The sequence below is a fragment of the Haliaeetus albicilla genome, chromosome W, assembly GCF_947461875.1.
Source record: "Haliaeetus albicilla chromosome W, bHalAlb1.1, whole genome shotgun sequence".
Classification (NCBI taxonomy): domain Eukaryota; kingdom Metazoa; phylum Chordata; class Aves; order Accipitriformes; family Accipitridae; genus Haliaeetus; species Haliaeetus albicilla.
Genome location: NC_091515.1, coordinates 35,364,849 through 35,384,514, shown reverse-complemented (window position 1 = coordinate 35,384,514; position 19,666 = coordinate 35,364,849). Strand labels below are relative to the sequence as shown.

The window sequence follows — 19,666 nt, the reverse complement described above, 5'->3', positions numbered from 1 at the left end:
AACCACCCCCCAGGCACCCTCATTTTATAGAAAACCTTTATTCTGTAAAAGTGTGTGTGTGTTCCCAAACTGACCCACTCCCTGCCCCCCCCCGGGATGCTTTACCACAGCACCCCGACACGGGGGTGGGGGGGAGACAACACAGAGCCAGGTGCCAGCGGGGGCACCCATGGGTGCTCCCCCATGGTCCGGGTGGGGGGCAGGATGGACCCCCCCCCATCAAATCCCAGATCCTATATATATATATAAAATATATATACACACACAATAAATATAGGGCCCCCGGCATGGCGGGGGGGGGTCCTCAGGCATGAGGGCGTGCAGGCAGGCAGCGGGGGGGGGCCAGTGCCAGGACGTGGCCGGGGGGGCACAGGCAGCGGTAGGAGCCAGGGGTGTTCAGGCAGTGGCCAGGCAGGCAGAGAGCTGCCTGCGAGCACTCGTCGATGTCTGTGGGGGGGGGAATGGGAGGGATATTGGGGGGGGGGTACACAAAGAAGGGGTGGTTGCTGCTCCGGAGGAGCATGGGTGCTGGGGAGGGGGACTGGGTGCAGGGGAGGGGGTTTGGGTGCAGGGGAGGGGGGTTGGGTGGTGCGGGGGGGGGTGTCTGGGTGCCAGGGAGGGGGTCTGGGTGCAGGGGAGGGGGTTTGGGTGCCAGGGAGGGGGTCTGGGTGCTGCGGACAGGGTCTGGGTGCTGCGGGGGGGGGTCTGGGTGCAGGGGAGGTGGTCTGGGTGGAGGGGAAGGGGTCTGGGGTGCCAGGGGGTATCAGGGGGGTGCCAGGATGGGGGGCTGGGTTCCAGAGGAGTCAGGGTGCTGGGGGGGGGGGTCAGGGTGGGGGGGGGTCTCACCGACACAGTCCAGCCGGGCAGGGTCCAGCCGGTACCCTGGGTCACAGTCGCAGGTGAAGCCGTCAGGCACCCGAATGCAGCGCCCATGCTGGCACCCACTCAGCACCCCACACTCTTCCTCCCCCGCTGCAATGGTGGTAGGGTGTTTGTGGGGGGGATATCAGGATTGGGGGGGGGTCACCACCACCTTCCCCCCCATCACCCTTCCTGTACCCCAAAAAACTCACCATCTTCCTCCTCTTCATCCTCACCTGCCTCCTCAATGAACCCCCCGGTCTCATGGGGTTGGTAGGACCAGGGGGGGCCAGGGTGGGGGTCGGGGGGCTCGTAGCGGGGTCCCCGGGGTCGATGGGTGAAAGGACGTCGAGGGTCCTCGAAATCATCACCCTCATAACGGGGGGGGGCGTAAAGAGGGTCCCCCCGGGGGTCATAACCCCCCGCTGCCCCCCCAAAGCCGTAGAGGTCGTAGTCAGAACGGAGAGGTGGGGGGGGGACGCGAGGCCCCCCAAAAATGGCGGGGCCGTATGGGAGCCCATAAGGGGGGGCGAAATCGGGGGCATATTCGTAGGAGGGGGGGGTGCGGGGGGGGCCGTAGCTGGGGGGGCGCAGGACGTTGCAGAGGAACTCGAAGTCGTCTGGTGGGGAGGGGAGAAGGAGAAGGTGGGTTTGGGGGACCCCCACCCCATGCAGCCTGGAGGGTGGGGCATGAGGGTCCCCATCATTGGGGATGTAAGGGGGCCCCCCCCATCACTGCGGGGGCTGCAAGGGACCCCCCCCATCACTGGGGGGGCTGTGGGGATGCAAAGGGGTCCCCATAATTGGGAGGGCTACAAGGTGTCACCCCATAACTGGGGGGGGCTACAAGGGACCCCCTATCATTGGGGGGGGCATAGGGATGCAGGGGGTCCCCCATCGCTTGGGTTAAGTGGGGGGAGCAGGGGGTCCCCACATTGCTGGAGAGGGTCAGCAGGGTCCCCATTATGGGGGTGCAGGGGGTCCCCCCATTGCCTGGGGTCAGCAGGGATGCAGTGGGTCCCCATCACAGGGATGCAAGGGGATTGGGGGGGGAGCATGTGCCCCCATATTGCAAGGAGGGCGATGCCAACCCAGCACCCATCATGGGGTGGGGAAGATTTGGGGGTACTGAAGGAGGGGAGGGGGGCATCACCTGAGTGGCGGGTGGGGCAGAGGGCGCAGTCCACGCCCCATGCCTGCCCGTACAGGCAGCAGCACTCAGTGTAGGTGACCTGCCTGTCCAGCCGGGGTCTGCCGCACACCAGGTCGACCCCCACCTCCTGCCAGCACACGGCCTGGGCAGCGTCTATGGGGCAAATTTGGGGAAGGGGGACATGACACACACACCAGCATCAGGCGGTGGACACCCCCCCTTCCTTGCCCAGCAACCCCTCCCCACCACCACCCGTAGGTGGGACCCTCACCCAGGTGGGTGTCGTTGGTGATGCAGCGGCGCTGGGACCCGTCCAGGACCAGTGGGGGGGGGGCAGGAGCAATAGTAGGAGCCCACCGTGTTGACGCAATGACCCCCCAGGCAGGGCTCTGCCTCCTCTGCCCCACACTCGTCGTTATCTGGGGGGGAGAGGGGCAGGGGGTTAGGCAGGGGGCTGGGGGTGCAGGCAGCGGGTCAGGGTGCAGGCAAGGGTGAGGGTGAAGGCAGGGACTGGGGTGCAGGCAGGGACTGGGGTGAAGGCAGGGATTGGGGTGCAGGCAGGGGGCCAGGGTGAAGGCAAGGGGTCAAGGTGCAGGCAAGGGTGAGGGTGAAGGCAGGGATTGGGGTGCAGGCAGGGGTTGGGGTGCAGGCAAGGGTGAGGGTGAAGGCAGGGATTGGGGTGCCAGCAGGTGGTCAGGGTGCAGGCAGGGGTGCAGGCAGGAGGTGGGGGGGTGTCTCACCCACGCACTGCAGGTGCTCCTGCTCATAGTAGTAGCCGCTGGGGCAATAGCAGCTGAAGCCAGGGGAGGCATTGAGGCAAACCCCCCCCCAGCAGAGCTGGGGCCTGAAGAGCTGACACTCGTCCACGTCTGGGGGTACGGGCAGTGTCAGGGGGTCCCCAAAGTGGGGGGGGGACCCCAGCGGGCACCAGGCCCGGTTGTGGGGAGCACTCACCTGCCGGCAAGTTTTGGGGGCCGATGGGGGCTTGGCCGTGCCCATATGGGCAGATGGTGAGGTGATCATCTGGGGGGGGCGGTGTGGTCACCAAGATGGGTCCTGCCTGTGCACCCCGATCCCTGCCCGTACACCCCATCCCCTGCCTGTACACCCCCTCCTGCCCCCCATGCCCCCCCCAAACCCAGGACACCACCAGCGCGCCCAGGCCAAGGGCTGAACCCCCCAACCGAGGGGGCTGGACCCCAGGGGGGTGGGGGGGAGCTTTGGGGTGTTGAGGGGGGGTCCAGAGGGGTCCTACCGGTGCTGGGGGCCGGGCAGGGCTGGGCAGGGCATTGGGTGCCCCAAGCCCAGCCCAGGCTGCAGCAGCATTGCTGTTGGGTGATGTTGGGTGCCAGCACCCCACAAGCTTTGCTGAAACAGGCGGCCGTGCCGGGGGGCTGGGGAGGGGTTTGGGGGGCAGGGGGGGGGCCACAATGCCCCGTCACAGGGTCAAATTCATCCCGGCTGTCGGGGCAGAGGCAGAGGAAGGAGCCTTCGACGTTCTCGCAGCGTTCGGCCCCGCAGACCCCCCGTAACATCTCGCATTCGTCCACATCTGCAGGAAACATGATTAGATTGGGGGGGGGGGGTTGGTCCCCAGGTGTCATCATCATGTGTCGTGTCATCCCCCCTGTCCCAGGTCCCCAGCTGTACCCACGCAGTGGTGGCCATGGCGGGCGGTTTCGTAGCCTGGGTCGCAGGCACACTGGAAGGAGCTGGGGAGGTTGTGGCAGGTGGCGTGGGCTCCGCACAAGGTCCCGTTGGAGCATTCGTCCACGTCTGAGAAAGGGTGTGGGAGCGTTTTGGGGGGGGGGTCCGTGGTGGGTGACCCTGCAACCCTAGCATGGTGCTGAGCCCACCCTGGTGTTGGGCTTCTGCATCTCTGCGCAGCGTGGGGTGGGCCTTCGGTAGCCCTGTGCCCCATGGCTCTTCTGCAACCCTGTGCCTCATGGCATGGTCCCTCTGCCCCTCTGCGCCCCATGGCACAGTGTCCCCATCCCGTATGCATGGTCCCCTACTCACCCCCCCCCAGTGCTGCCCACCCTGGCACTCACCGATGCAGTCCCCGCCATCACCAGCCCGGTAGCCGGGCTGGCAGTCAGTGACGCAGCGGTAGGAACCGGGGATGTTGTCGCAGCGTTGGGCACCACAGAGGCTGGCACCATACTCCTGGCACTCGTCCACGTCTGCGGGGACAGTGGGGACACCCCAGGGCCAGCCGGGGGGCATGGCAGGCTGGGGACACCGGGGATGCCCCAGCTCCAGGCCAGGAGCAGCCCCATGTCCACCCTGGTCCCCAAGTCCATCCCTGTCCCTGTGTTCATCCCAGTCCCAGTGCCCATCCCAGTCCCCGTATCCATCCCAGTCCCCATGCCCACCCTGGTCCCTGTGCCCATCTCACTGCCCATGTCCATCCCAGTACCACCCCAGCACTCACCGACACAGTCCCCGCTGTCACCAGCCCGGTAGCCAGGCTGGCAATCAGTGACGCAGCGGTAGGAACCGGGGATGTTGTCACAGTGTTGGGCACCACAGAGGCTGTCACCATACTCTTGGCACTCGTCCACGTCTGCAGGGACAAGCCACCCTCAATGCCAGTCCCATGGCCCCGCGCAGTGCCCATCCCCTCCCTGGGGATGGCTGCAGCCCCTCACCCTGGCACAGGGCCTTGTCAGCATCAGTGCGGAAACCCGCCGGGCAGTGACATTCAAAGGAGCCGTCGGTGTTGGCACAGCGGCCGCCCTCGCAGATGCCCCCATGCTGGCACTCATCCACGTCTGCTGGGAGGCACGGGGTGAAGGGGGGGGCACGAGGGGGACCAGGGTGGGCATGGGGACTGGGATGGGGACCAGGATAGGTATGGGGACATGGGGACCAGGAGGAGTATGGGGACGTGGGGACTGGGATGGGCACGGGGACTGGGATGGGTATGGGGACATGGAGACTGGGATGGATACAGGAGATCAGGATGGGCATGGGGACCGGAATGGGCATGGGGACCATGACTGGCACGGTGAGCAGGTTGGGCAGAGGCGGGTGGGGTACAGGTGTCACCCACCGGTGCAAGCAGTGCCCTGGGGGGTGCTGGTGTAGCCCTGGGCACAGAGGCAGGTGTAGGAGCCCTCGGTGTTGAGGCACTCGCCGTGGGGGAAGCAGAAGTTGCCCTCCAGGCACTCATTGACATCTGCGGGCACACCATGCCATCAGGGCAGGTGACAGAGGGGGGGGACACAACACATGGTGATGCCGTGAGGGTCCCCACTCACCCGTGCATGGAGCACCGCCGGTGCCCGCCTGGTAACCACGCCGGCACTCGCAGCGGAAGGAGCCCTCTGTGTTGGCGCAGCGGCCACGGGGACCGCAGGGGGAACCCACCGCACACTCGTCCACATCTGGGGGGGGCAAAAGGGTTACAGGGGGGTCCCCAGTAGGATTTGGGGGTGCTCCTTGGGAGGGACAGGGTGAGGGTACCTGCACAGTGGCCACGGTGTAGCTGGAAGCCCTCGCGGCAGGGTTGGCACTGGAAGGAGCCCAGGGTGTTGATGCACTCTTGGCCAGGGCAAGCAAGGTGGTTCTCACACTCGTCAATGTCTGTGTGGGATGGAGAGGTTGGGGTACTGGCATGGTGAGCCCGTGGTGTGGTGACGCTGTTGCATGGGGAGGCTGTGGCACGTTGATCTCATGGCATGGGGAGATCATGGCATGGTGATCCCATGGCATGGTGACCCCAAGACATGGTGAGTCCATTGCACCTGGGCACCATGGCATGGTGACCCTATGACATGTTGAACCTATGGCATGGTGACCTCATTGCACTGGGAGAACATGGCATGGTGACCCCATGACATGGTGATCCCATAGCATGGTAACCCTATGGCAAGGTGACCCCATGGCATGGTGACCCCCCCCACACACCGCGATGACCCCACACCATGGTGATGCCCCATCGTGGCACAGATTCATCCTCCGTCCCCCCCATCCCCCCACTCACCCTCGCAGGGTTCATCCAGCACCGTCCCCCGGTAGCCGGCGGGGCAGGCGCAACGGTAACCACCGGGCAGGTTCTCGCAACGCCCATGGGTGCAGGGTGGGGGGCTTTGGGCACACTCATCCACATCTGCGAGGACACGGGCTGGTCTCAGGCCACCCAAGGACCCAGGTGTCCCAGTGGGTGGCACCTAGGGTCCCCACTGACCTTGGCAGTCAGTGCTGGCGGCGCTGGGGCGGTAGCCAGGGGAGCAGAGGCAGCGGTAACTCCCCACCGAATTCTCACAACGACCATTGGGGCAGGGCCAGGGGCTGCGCCGACACTCGTCCACGTCTGGGGAGAGCACGAGGTGGGTGGGTGGGTGCAAGGATAGGTGGGTGCCTGGAAGGATGGGTGGGTGCATGGAGAGGTGGATAGGAGAGATGGGTGCTCAGAGGGATGGGTGGGTGCGTGGAGAGGTGGATGCATGGAGCGATGGAAAGATGGGTGCGTGGAGAGGTGGGTGCATGAAGAGATGGGAGTTTGGAGAGGTGGGTGCCCAGAGGGATGGGTGGGTGCCTGGAGGGATGGGTGGGTGCATGGGGAGATAGACAGGAGAGGTGGGTGCATTGAGAAACAGATGGGTGCATGGAGAGGTGGGTGCCCAGAGGGATGGGTGGGCGCATGGAGCGATGGATGGGTGCCCAGAGAGCTAGAAAGGAGAGGTGGGTGCATGGGGAGGTGAGTGGGTGCCCAGGAGAGATGGATGGGTGCCCAGAGAGGTGGGTGGCTGCACGGACAGACAGATGGACAGGGCCCCCAGTCCCTCGTGTCCCCATCAGCCTGGAGCTCCCTCCCCCTGCTCTCCCCCTGCCACTGCCCTCACCGATGCAGTGGGTGCCCTGGGTGCTGAGCCAGAAGCCGGGGTGGCAGAGGCAGGTGTAGCCACCCTGACGGGGGACGCAGTGCCCGGGGCCGCAGATCTGGGGGTTCCTCTCGCAGATGCTGACGACAGCTGCTGCAAAAGGCGGGGGGCAACGACGACGGGGGGGGCCTGGGCACATGCGTGTGCAACCGCGCACACTCATGCAAGCACCATCGAGTGTGTATGTGCAACAGTGCATGCTTGCAACTGTGCACATGTGCAAGGCTGCGTGCATGCATACACGTGCAACCCCGCACACCTGCAGCCCTGCGTGCAACTGTGTACGTGTGCAGCTCTGCATGCACACAACCGTGCATGCGTGCAAACACACATTCATGTGCAACTGTGCATGTGCAACTGTGCATTCATGCAGCTGTGCAAGGGTGAAACCACACACGCATGTGCAACAGTGCATATGTGCAACCATGCACACTCTGCTTGTATGCAACAGTGCATGTGTGCAAGCACACACACGTGCAGCAGTGCATGTGCAACCATATGGGGGTGCACCCATGCATGCACTTGCTTGTGCATGCATGCAACTCTGCACATGTGAAACCACGCACATACATGCAACAGAGCATGTGTGCAACCCTGCACACCTGTGCAACCACGAGCAACTGGGCATTCATGCAACGGCGCATGCGTGCAACCATGTGCGTGTGTGCAAAGTGTGCATGCACGCAACTGTCGGCATACACATGGAAGCATCACGTGCAACTGTGCGCTTCCATGCATGTGTGCATGCAACCACGCGTGCATGCAACTGTGCACACATGTGCAGCCCCACGCAAACCTGCGTGCATGCAAATCTGCAACTGTCCCCCCCGCCCCAGACCCCCCCCAAACCCCTACCTGGGCCTGGCCCCTCCTGGGTGGGCAGGGTGGGGAAGGGTCCCACCAACCCCTGGGTGGGTCGTGGTACCACAATGACCTCGGGGGCGGGGGGGGGCCTCTCGGGGACCAGCGGTGGCCTCGTGGGGACGGGTGGCATCCAGGTGATGGGCAGGGGACCTGGGTGCCGTTCCTCCTGCCAGCGGGCTACAGGGCGAGGGTGGGGGTGAGGGGGACCCCAGCAGGCGTGGGGTGCTGGTTAAGGGGTGGGGGGACAAATGGGTGCTCACGAGTGGCAGGGGGGGTGGTGGTGACAACGCGGGGATGTCCAAGGGGGACGTGGGCCAGATCCTGCCCCAGGTAACGGGTGTTGTAGCGAAGGTCAGAAGCGGAGTAATGGTAACCAGGACCGGCCGGGCAGATCTCCTTGAACCCCTCTGTGATGGGGGGCAGGGCGTGAAAATTTGGGGGGGGTGTCACCCCCCAAATCTGCACCCCACCACCCCCCACAGAGCAGCACCCAAGCATCCTCGGAGCATCCCTAGGGATGAAGGGTGCTGGGAGGGGACCCAGGTATCCGGTGGGGGGGGGGGGGGGGTGTTGGGGGGGGTCTCACCAGAGCCAAAGGGGGGGCAGCGGTGGCAGGTGGCCCCCCAGGCTTTGCCCACCCGGCTGCAGCAGCAGATCTGGCGGGTGATGTTGCGGAGGGTGGGGAGGGCGCAGCGTCCTTCCCGCAGGACACGGTAACAGGGTCCCCGCGCTTCTGAGATCACCTGGTGGGCTGGGGGGGGAATGGGGACGGGGACACGGGGACGGGGGGGGTGAGTGCCTGGGAGAGCAGGCCACCCCATCCCTATCCCAATCCCATTGCCAATGCCAATGCCAATGCCATCCCCAACCCATCCTCATCTTCATCCTATTCCTAATCCCATCCCCATCCCAATTCCATCCCATCCCCACCCCATTCCCAATCCCATCCCACCCCAATCCCATCCACATTCCCAGTTGCATCCCACCCATTCCCATCACATCCCTGTTCCCAATTCCACCCCAATCCATCCACATTCCCAATCCCACCCCATCCCCAATTCCCAGTCCCATCCCACCCATTCCCAATCCCATCCCCACCCCATTCCCAATCCCATTCCCATTCCCAATCCCAACCCTGCCACTCACAGATACAGCTGGACCGGGAAGAATCCAGCAGGAATCCCGGCTGGCACAGGCAGGCGAAGCTGCCCCGCGTGTTGGTGCAGAGCCCATTCTGGCAGAACCCCCCCTCCTGGCACTCATCCACATCTGGGGGGGAGGGGGGGCAGAAATGGGGGGGGGTATCAGACCCCCCCTCCACTCCCCCCTTACTCCCCCCCAACTCACCCACACAGGACCCATTGATGCGCTGGAAGCCTTGGGGACACAGAGCATCCTGCTGGAGCAGGTCTGGGGGGGTGTGCAGAGATGAGACACCCCCCTCTTTTTCCCACCCCTCCCTGCCATGTCCCCTGTGTGTATCCCTCCCAATGTCCTTACGGGGGTGGCTGTCGCAGGGTTGGCACTTGTGGACCCCCCAGGCCACTCCGGCCCCCCGGCAGCAGATATCCTGGGTGCGGAGACCAGGGAGAGGGGAGCTGCACTGCAGGGGGGGGAAGAAGGGTTGGGATACACCCCCCCTGGACCCCCACCCATGGGGGGGGGCCTCCTGGTGACTGTATCCCTGCACTGCACCCGTGGTCCCACCTGCTGCATTCCCCCCCCGCCCCAAGCACCCAGTACCCCCCCCCCAGCACCCCATTCCAGTACCCACATCCCCTTTGCAGCACCCACGTCCTCTCCTGCCACATCCCAGCACCCATGTCCCATCTCCAGTACCCATGTCCCCTTCCCAGCACCCATGCCCCCCCATCCCAGCACTCATGCCCCCCCACCCAGCACCCATGTCCCAGCACCCATGTCCCTTCCCAGCACCCACGTCCCCCATCCCAGCACTCATGCCCCCCCACCCAGCACCCATGTCCCAGCACCCATGTCCCTTCCCAGCACCCACATCCCCATCCCAGCACCCGTATCTCCTCCTGCCCCATCCCAGCACCCACCTGTATCCCTGTTATGTCCCCCCAGCACCCATGTGTGTCCCCCTGCCCAGGGTGGGGGTCTCACCTCTCCCCCGCGCAGCTGCCGGAAGCAGTACCCATACCCAGCACCCTCCTCACTGGGGAGCACCCGGGGGCTGCTCTGCGCCAGGACACGGTAGAGGGGTGCCGGGCGAGGGGCTCTGGGTGCTGCGGGGGCTGGGGGTGTCTCATCCCCCCCCCGCACCCGTTCTACTTGATGGATGGTGACCGAGGCTTCAGGTGGGTGTTGCACGTGGATGCTCACCATGGACTGGGCACCTGGGGGGGGGGTGTTTATGGATGCTGGGGGGGGTGCTATGGGTGCTGGGGGGACACACAGCACCCATTTACCCCCCTCTCCCCCAAATTAGCAGTGACGTTGGGGGGGTCCTCACCATCCTCTTCCTCCCGATAGTTGGCCAAGGGTAGGGTGTAGACGGATTGGGTGAGAGCTTGGGGCCCCCCCGGATTTTGGGGGACCCCCCCGTCCCCCCAGGTGCCATTAGCTGGGAGGTGACAGAACTTGCCGGTAAATTTGGGGGGGCACATGCAGCTATCGGGGCGAGCGCAGACCCCCCCATTCTGGCACAGCAGCGGGCAGACAACTGCAAGGCAAGGTTGGGGGACACACACACAACACTCCAATATCAGGACATCACCCCCCCCCAAATAAATCTGGGTGATGATGCTGGTGCAGTGGTGGGTGGTCTAAAAAAAAGGGTGTGGGGCAGCACCCGGATGCCTGGGTCCCCATTCCATTAAAATGGGGAGGGGGGTGATGATAATTGGGGAGGGGGGTGTCTGTCCCCCAGATCCATCCAGGAAAACCCAAATATCCAAGGAAAGGGGACCCATGGGTCCGGGTTCCAATTTTTTTTTTTTTTCTTGGGGCCCCAATGTTTATTTTTCCAAATTCCCGACGTTTTCCAAGCAGGATCCGCCGGGGCCGATGAGCTCATGGCGCTGCGTGGGTGGGATGGGGCCCCACCTTCCCCCCCCCCCTCAGCACCCTTCCCCCCCCCCCCAAGTGGGAGGGAGCGGGTGCTCAGGAAGGAATGGGAGAGGGTTTGGGGGGACACCCCCCTCCAAGACCCCCAGGTTGGGCTCAGCCTGGGTGCACTGGGGGGGACTGTGGGACACCCCCCCCCATGGGGAGTTGGGGGGGGCAGGTGCACCCTGAGCACCCACCCTCTTTGTCCTGGCGGGGGGGGGGGCTGTGCCGGAGCTCCCTGCACCCCAGGGACCCCCCCAGTCTGTTGGAGTCACCCCCCCTGCACCCCAAAGACCCCCATGCACCCCCAGCGTGCTGGAGCCCCCCCCACCCCCGCACTCCAACCCCCCCCGGTCTACCAGACACCCCCCCCCAGTCTCCTGAAGACCCTCATGGGGTGCTGGAGCCCCCCCCCCACACTCCAACACCCCTCCAGTCCACCAACCCCCCCCCCCAGTTTACCGGACAGTGTCCCCCCCTCGGGATACCGACCCCCCCCGGTTTACCAGACACCCCCTCCCAGAGTCCCGATCCCCGTCTTGCTCCACCGGACCCCTCCCCGAGTTACCGGATACCCCCTCCCCAGGGTCCCAACCCTCCCCCCGGTTTACTAGACACCCCCTCCCAGAGTCCCAACCCCCTCCGGTTTACCGGACCCCCTCCCGTTTACCGACTTCCCCCCCCGGGATTACCGGACCCCCTCCGGTTTACCGGACACCCCCTCCCCAGGGTCCCAACCCCCCCCCCCCGGTTTACCGGACCCACCTCGGTTTACCGGACACCCCCTCCCGAGGGTCCCGAGCCCCCCTCCGGGTTACCGGACACCCCCTCCCCAGGGTCCCGAGCCCCCCCGGTTTACCGGACCCCCTCCGGTTCACCGACACCCCCCCTCCCGCCCCGGCACTGACCGAGACGGAAGCCGCTCCCCCCGGGGGGATGACCGCTTTCCAAGGCGGTGACGTTCCCCCCCCGTTGACAAAAATGAACGCAATGACCCCCGGCGCAACGGAACCGGCAGCGGGGGGGGGTGAAGAACAAGCGGAGCCGGGCGGGGCCGAGGCCGGTCCCGGTTACCGGCAGCGCCAGGGAGGCGGTGGCGGCGGCGGCCAGGAGCAGCGCAGGGCCCATCGCCGTCGCCTCGAGCCCCCGGGGCGGAGGAGGCAGGGAAATGGGGGGGGGGAGGCTCCGGGGTGGGGCTGAGCAGCCCCCCCCCCCCGTATCTGTGTGTGTATGGATAGCCCATGGCCAGCCCCCACGGCGGGGCCGCGCGCGGGGGGGAGACAGGGGACTTTGGGGGGGGACATTGGGGGGGACAGGGGACACAAGGCGGGGGAGCTCACTGGGGACCTGGGACACCGGGATGGGGACAAGTGACACTTGGACCGGGAGAGGGGACACTGGGGGGGGGTGTGTGGACAAAGCACGGGGGGACACACATGTTGGTGGGGACACGGGACACACCCCAGATGGGGACATCCCTGAGGGACCTCACTGCGGGGGGGGGGGGGAAACGACACACACGACACAAGTGTGTGTGTCCCTCACCACCACCCCCAGAGCCCACCAGGGTCCCCAGGACCCCACCACGGGGGGGGGGGGGGGGGGCGGGACACAGGAGGACAGCAGGGCCCCATCGCCCCCCCCCCGCTGACATCACCCAGACGCCTGTGCCCTCTCTCAGGGGGGTTGGGGGGGGTCCCCTCTGTAGACACCTCCCCCATCTGCACCCTGACACCCATTTTGGGCAGCAGCCATAAGGCCACGATGATGGGCACTGAGCCACCCACGCTGCCCCCCCCCAGGACAGAAAGGGGGGGGGCCCCCAGGCTGCCCAGCCACCCCCCCAGGGAGCCCCTGCTGTGTCATCATTCCCCCCCCCCCCCCAACCCGGGGGGGTGACATCACCCAGAAACATTGTCCTCATCCTCCAGCTGGAAGCACTGGCTGCACTCCCCCCTGCGCCCCCCCACCATTTTGGGGGTCCCCCCCCACATCACTGACCCCCTTCATGGGGTGGGGGTGGGTCCACAGGCTGAGGCCCCCTCCAATATAGGGGTGCAATGGGGGGTCCTTCCTTACTGGGGCGGGGGCAGTCCATGGGGGTTTTGGGGTGCTGGGTCTTTGTGGGGGTCAGGCGGTTGGGGGGGACCCCACATACAGTCATACGGGGGGGCAGCCCCCCATGTTCTATAACTCCCCTCTACCCTAAGGAAAGACCCCCACCCCAGAGGGGACCCTGTATCCCCTATAGGGGAACCCCCTAGAGATGCCCAAACCCCATAGGGATCCCCCCTAGAGAACCCCCATATCCCATAGGGGAAGCCCAAACCCTATAGGGGACCCCATATCCTGTACCTCTACACCCCATAGGGGACCCCCTATACTCCATAGGAAGCCCCAAAGAGAATACCCACACCCCAGAGGGGACCCCTGTACCCCATTGGGAACCCCACAGAGAACCCCCACACCCCATAGGGCCCCCCATCCCCTCCAGCCCCCACAACCCACCCCAGCCCCCCCCGACCCTATAGCCCCCTATAGCCCCCCAATACCCTTCCGACACCAGCGGCCGAGGGGGCCCAAGCTCCAGCCAGGGGCTGGAGGAGGGGGGGGGCACTGTATTTGGGGGGGCCATACCCCCCCCAAAACCTGGGGACCCCCCCACCCCCCCAGCTGCAAGAGGGGAAACTGAGGCACAGGGCAAGGGAACCACTCCCCCCCCAAATTTTTTCTAGCAGCGGCTGCCAGGAATATACAGGTGAGGCTCTGCACACATGTGTCAGGGCATGAACATACATGTGAGGCTCTGTGCACACATCAGGCTCTGTGCACGCATGTCAGGCTCTATGCACACGTGTCAGGCTGTGAACATACATGTGAGGCTGTACACACGTCAGGCTGTGAACATACATGTGAGGCTGCACATACATCATGCTGTGCACATGTGTCAGGCTGTGAACACACATGTGAGGCTGTACACATGTCAGGCTGTGAACATACATGTGAGGCTCTGCACACGTGCATCAGGCTGTGAACATACATGTGAGGCTGCAGGCATGTGTGTCAGGCCATGAACATACATGTGAGGCTCTGTGCACACGTCAGGCTGTGAACATACACGTGAGACTGCATGCACGTGTCAGGCTGTGCACATATATGTGAGGCTGTGTGCACGTATCTGATGCCATGTGCGAGCATATATTGCTGTGTGCATGTGTGTGAGGCTCCACATGTGTATGAGGCCATGTGCACACATGTGAGGCTCCACACGTGGGGCCACGTGCACACATGTGAGGCTCCGTGCACACCCCACACACATGTGATGCCGTGTGCCCACACCCAATGCTGCATGTCTGTGCCATGCACACACATGTGGCAGCCATGCCCTACCCTGTGTGTGCACACGCATTGCATGTGCATGTCCCTGTGCCTGGTGGCCCCCCCCCCACCTGCTCAGGAGCACGGGGAGCTGGAGGACAATGAGCTATAGGGCCAGGCTATGGGGGGGGCTGAGCTATGGGGGCAAGAGCTGTAGGGCGTCATAGGGGGCTAAGCTGGGGGGAGGGGGGAGAGAGCTATAGGGGGGCATAGAGGGGCTTGAGCAATGGGGGACCATCTATAGGGGCTCGGGGGGGGGTCAGCTATAGGGGGCCTGCGCTATAGGGGGCAAAGGGGGCCACCCCCCCACCCCAAGATGCCGCTGGGGGAGCAGGACCCCCCAAAAAAACCCAGGGCACGAAGCAGAGGGGAAAGGGGGTGTATGGAGGGGGAACCCCAAAACCCACAGCACTTCAGCATGGGGGGGGGCCTTCCTCTGTGCCCCCCCCAAAATCTGGGGGGGACGGACAACAGCGGTGCCCCCCAAAGCAAAGGCACATGGTGGGGGGGTCCTGCCCCCCTCAAAATGACATCTTGTTAAGCCGAGATTTAGGGGTTACCAATGGGACGATGGGGAGAGCGTCAGCAGTTGGGGGGTAGGGACAGGCCTAGGGAGGGGGAGGCCACAGTCCTGGGAACCAGGGGGGGGGTGGTGGTGTCTGGAATTGGGGGGGGGGCAATGTGGAGGGGGGGGGCAGAGGGTTTTGTTTTTTCCCCCAAAACAGGGGGGCTGAGGCATTGGGACAGTTCCTGGCAGCACTCCACAAAACTGCCCCCCCCTTGGGGACCCCTGGAAAAGGGGGGCTCCCCCTCTGCCCCCTGATAACAGGGTTGGGGGGACACCCAGGGGGTCCCTACAGTGTTTCAGTGAGGGGGGGGAAATACGGTGGGGAACCCCCAAAAACCTGGGTGTCGAGGGATGCAACGGGTCTGTGGAATGCCTGACAGTTCGAGAACAGTGCGACCTTGAGCAGCTTGTAGTATATCCTTGAGAGTCTGGAAAGATCCGAGAAGACCAGTACAAAAACAAGATAGTGATAAGAAGAACCATCCTGATGAACTCACCAATCATGAATTGTTAGTTACTAACTAAACCAATCATATACTAACACATACTCTGAAGAAGGGGATAAAAAGGTGTGTTAGAACAATAAAGTGGCCATTTTGCATGATCTATTACTTGTCATGTCTGTCTCTACCGCGACACCTGGGGGGGGTGGAAGGGGAGGCAGGGGGGCTGTGGCGCTTCCCTACCTGGTGTTGGGGGTCCGGGGGGGTCCAGTTAAAGTCAAATTGCATTGAGAAATCACATTGAGCCAGTTGCTGTAACAGCTCTTCTTCAGTCAAACTGCTGGCTTCTGTGGGGTGAAGAGTGAGGATCGGGCTTTTTTTGGGGAAGGTGAGCACCCCAAAATTTCCCCCCCAGCACTTACCTGGGGGCTTCCCCAACATCTCCATGGCAGTGGTGAGGTCCCACATCTGGACACTGCCATTGGCGTGGCCGGTGAAGAGGTAACAGCGTGGGTGGGAACTGATCCGGCTGGAGCCTTCGCACTCGTGGACGGTAAAGGCGGTGATGGCTGCAGCATCGACTGAACGCACCTCACAGATCCTGGGGGGCGGGGGATGACACTCCATAACCCCCCTCAGCACCCCAATTTTTCCTTCGCCAGTGGCAAAACCATCAGCGCTCACCTTTTACTGGTGGAGGAAAGCCGGACGAAGACCTGGCATGTATCCAGCACCACTCTTTGGATGAGGACCTGCTGCTTGTCCCATTCACCGAAAGGTCCTGCCGGTAAAAACCCATGGCTCAGCGCCCATCCCGCGCCATCGTCCCACCTTACCGCCAAACCCGGTGCTCTCTTATCGATACCAGTGCCGGCACCACAGCCGGCAGGACCGTTGAGATCATCCAGGGAGAGGATTTTGAAGGAAGCCAACGGCATCGAGCCGGCTTGGGTAGAAATCATCCTGCGGAAACGAGTCACCGTCCAGGTCCGGACGTGGTTGTTGTCGGCACAAACTGGGAAAATGGAGGGTGGATGAGCAGCAAACGCCGGCAATTTCCTCGCCCAGTGGTGTTTTCCTCGCCCGGCGCTCACCAGAGATGAGGTGTTTCTCCAAAAGCATGATTTTGGTGACGGGGCTGCGGTGTACAGTGAAGGTTTGGAAGAGTTGAGGACTGGAGCCCACCGTTTCAGGGTGCTGCATGATGACCCGTACTACGCCGGAGCTGGTGCCGTAGGCAATCTCAATCCAGTTCCCGCTGTCACCTATGGACACAACACCCCCCTCAAAATGATCCCAAAGCCCTCCCAGTTCATCCCAGTAGCAAACTGATGGGGTGAGGAACCCCCCCAGGGTGGGCAGCGGGAGCTCTTACTGGTCTTGGGAGTGAGGTACATGCTGAGGGCAGTGACGGAGTCTTCGGTGGGGTCACAGTAAAGCTCTGTCGCCAGCAGATCGTTGTCCTTCATACGCAGGGGGAACTTCTGAACGTCTAGGGGTGGAGGGGACACACACAGAGGGACAGTGACAGTGGCAGCATTGCCACCGGCCAGGGTGGTTAGAGCCACGTCATCGGCGCTCACCCACATAGTAGATGGAGCCGCTGTTGCAACCGAGGAGGAGGAAGGTACCAGCAGCATCGTAGCTGTTGATGGGGACGATGTCCTGGATCTGCAGGAGGGATGGGAAGGGAGTTTTGGGGACAATTTGGGGACAAACTGGTGGCAGGCAGTGGTACCCGCGCTCACCTGCCAGTGCTTGGTGACAGCGTTCCAGACGCTGATTTTGCCAGTGTGGCTGGTGGCGATGAGTTGGTTCCCCACGAAGAAGAGGGCTTCCGCTGACACTCCCAGGTGGAAGACACCTGGGTGAGGAGAAGACATCCAGAAAGAAGCCAAGAAGACCAGATCCTGCCAAAATCCTCCAGGATTGAGTTGGTGGAAGGGGCAGGGATGGTTTCTCACCGATCTCGCTGCCATTGCCGTTGGCTTGCAGGGCCCAGGGGATGATCTCACTGCAAGACGCCACCGCCACCATCTTGTTGTGGTCACCCAAAGCTCCACCGAGCACCTTGGCGTTAAGGGCCACCTGCTTGATCACCCAGTCCAAGTGGGGACTGGAGAAGACTTGCTGCCACCCCGATGTCTCCTTCATCCTGGGGACAAGCAGGAGAAGATGGCAGGGCGCAGCAGGAGGCTTAGGGACACCACTGGCACAAGATGGGGGTCCCCGGTCCCCCCAGTTTACCTATAGCAGACAAGGAACTGGGCATAAGCCACCGTGATCCAGTTGATGCCTGCAGACGATCCATACTGCTCCCAGTTCACTCGCTAAGGGGAAAAACCAGGTGGTAAAGCTTGTGCCACAACGGTTTAGAACCGGAGAAACTACCCAGTTGTACCATCCTTACCAGCAGCGAGGCTTCGATCTTCCAACAAGCGCCCCAGTAAACTGGCATTACCCAAATTGGGGGGCACGGTGTTACTGCATCGCACCGGGGCTCTGTTGGTCGTTGCCAGTAAACGGGCAGCAATCTGTGGCCCTGCCATGCTGTGCTGGTTACGGCGTTTGGCTGGTAAGACTGTTGGGGGGGTCAGGAGAAGAAATTTGAGGGGGGGGTGGGTGTTAAGGGGTGATTGCTCCCCATGCAGCGGGGGGGGGGGGGGGGGGGGGCAGGTACCTGTTGAAGAGGACACTGCTGCAAGACAAACGGTCCAATTCCTCCCATAGCTGCAAGTGGTGAACTTAGAGTTGGGGGAGGGGGGGGAAGGAAAAAACAGAGCCATGAATCCCAAAATGTGGAATATTGGGGGGGGAGGGTCAGTCAGTCCCCCAAAAGTCATCACCTAGAGGGGTGATGCCGTAAAATTGGGCTTCGTGGAAGAGGAGGGAGATGCTGATGCCTCAGGGGTCGAGCTCTTTCGTCCAGAGGAAGTTGAGGGTGGGGGCAAAGATGATGGGGTCCCGATCAATGAAACACATGAAATATTTGGGACACCCTCCCCCCCGCCAGGGCTCGGGAAGGAGAACTCACCGCTCCCGTCTCATCCTTCAAGGTGGAGATGCAACCACTCAGGAGGCTGGTGGGGGGGAATGGACATATGGGGGATTGAGGGGCTGGGGGGGGTCCTGTGTGGACCCCCCTCCAGCCCCGGGACACTCCTCCCCTTTCCCTGGGGGCGTCTGTGCGTGTGCTGTGTGTCCCCCCGCCGCCGTCACCTGGAGGAGGAGTCTGAAATCCAGGTCAGGGTCTGGTGGGATGTGCTGAACCTGTGGGAGAGGGCGGGAGGTCAGAGCTGGGCGGGGGGAACACAAGAAAGACCCTTGGGGGGGGCAGGGGCATAAACCCCCGGGGGGGCAAAAAGACCTTGGGGGGGTCCTGGGAAGGCGGGGGGGGAAAGAATCCGAAGGGACCAGGAGAGCGAAAGCGGGGCGGGGCACACAATCAGGGAGGACCCCAAAGTGCCGGGGGGGGCGAGGAAGGGGAAGCGGGGACACCGGGGGGTGGGGAAGAGGGGAACCAGAAGGGAGAGGAGGGGAACCTGGGGTCCCGTAGGACCAGGCCCACGCGCCTCTTGCCGCCCACATTGAGCTACACAACCACCAGGCCACCCGCCTCCGAGCTTCTTATTGGTCGATCCGTGCTAGCGCCCCTCCCTCCGCTGCTCGCTATTGGTTCATCCGAAGAGACCCCCTGCGGCCGCACCCTCCCGCCCGCTGTTGGGTTTCGTCCAGCCCGCGCAGATCCTGCACGCCCATTGGCCAAACGCGGTGTCACTCAGGCAGAGAGGGTGGGTTTTTCGTCCCGATCCCGCCCTATCTTAAAGGGCCAGCAGCATCACTTGGTGGCGGGACGGGGAGGGACAGGGAGCGCAAAGCCCCCCTCCCCCCCATGCCCCCCACAGCCTCATTACCCCCCCAAACCCTCAGACCCCCCAAACTCCTCTCAGCCCCCCCCAGGTACCCCCCAGCCCCCCCCAGGAACCCCTCAACTCCCCCCAATAGCCCCCCCACACCCCCAGGGATTCCCCCAACCCCCCCTCCAGGCCCCCCCCAGCGACCCCCTTAACCCCCCCAGAAATCCCCTTAACCCTCCCCAGCACCCCCAAACCCCTCCAATGACCCCCTCAGCCCCCCCTGAACCCTCAGACCCCCCCCAGGGGTGCCCCCCCCCCAGGCCCCACACACACCACCGGGGGGGCTCCCCCCAGGCTCCTTCCTGCTCCTTTATTTGGGGGTGCGGGGGGGGGTGCAGCGGGGGGTTTATTACATTTATACAGTCACAGCGTGGCGCTCGGCCCCGGGGGGGGCCGGGGGGGTCCCCGGGGGGGGCCAAGTGCTTGGGAAGGAGGTGTTAATTTTTTTTGGGGGGGGGGTATTTTCCTGGCTTTTGTTAAAATCTTTACAAATACAAACTCTGCCCCCCCCACCCTCGAGT

At 63.6% G+C, this 19,666-nt stretch overlaps 2 protein-coding genes across 2 annotated transcripts; both read right to left on the bottom strand.

Moving 5' to 3' along the window:
- Window positions 1-19: 19 nt before the first annotated feature.
- Window positions 20-11,995, bottom strand: LTBP4 (latent transforming growth factor beta binding protein 4). Its single transcript, XM_069775403.1, is given in 27 exon segments — window positions 20-447; window positions 847-972; window positions 1,074-1,481; window positions 2,015-2,167; window positions 2,286-2,346; window positions 2,348-2,433; window positions 2,755-2,883; window positions 2,969-3,037; window positions 3,270-3,566; window positions 3,665-3,790; window positions 4,066-4,197; window positions 4,449-4,580; window positions 4,666-4,788; window positions 5,070-5,195; window positions 5,278-5,403; window positions 5,483-5,602; window positions 6,003-6,128; window positions 6,207-6,332; window positions 6,865-6,996; window positions 7,759-7,944; window positions 8,028-8,174; window positions 8,354-8,518; window positions 8,914-9,036; window positions 9,115-9,370; window positions 9,895-10,127; window positions 10,244-10,453; window positions 11,748-11,995. Coding segments are annotated over 27 exon segments (4,281 nt in total). The 5' UTR covers window positions 11,968-11,995; the 3' UTR covers window positions 20-304.
- A 3,457-nt stretch (window positions 11,996-15,452) lies between these two features.
- SHKBP1 (SH3KBP1 binding protein 1) lies at window positions 15,453-17,814 on the bottom strand. The gene is given in 12 exon segments (XM_069775404.1): window positions 15,453-15,503; window positions 15,505-15,575; window positions 15,651-15,829; window positions 15,913-16,009; window positions 16,094-16,243; window positions 16,323-16,493; window positions 16,604-16,720; window positions 16,812-16,899; window positions 16,977-17,092; window positions 17,193-17,383; window positions 17,476-17,558; window positions 17,639-17,814. Coding segments are annotated over 12 exon segments (1,347 nt in total). The 5' UTR covers window positions 17,687-17,814; the 3' UTR covers window positions 15,453-15,467.
- Between the last annotated feature and the right edge of the window lie 1,852 nt (window positions 17,815-19,666).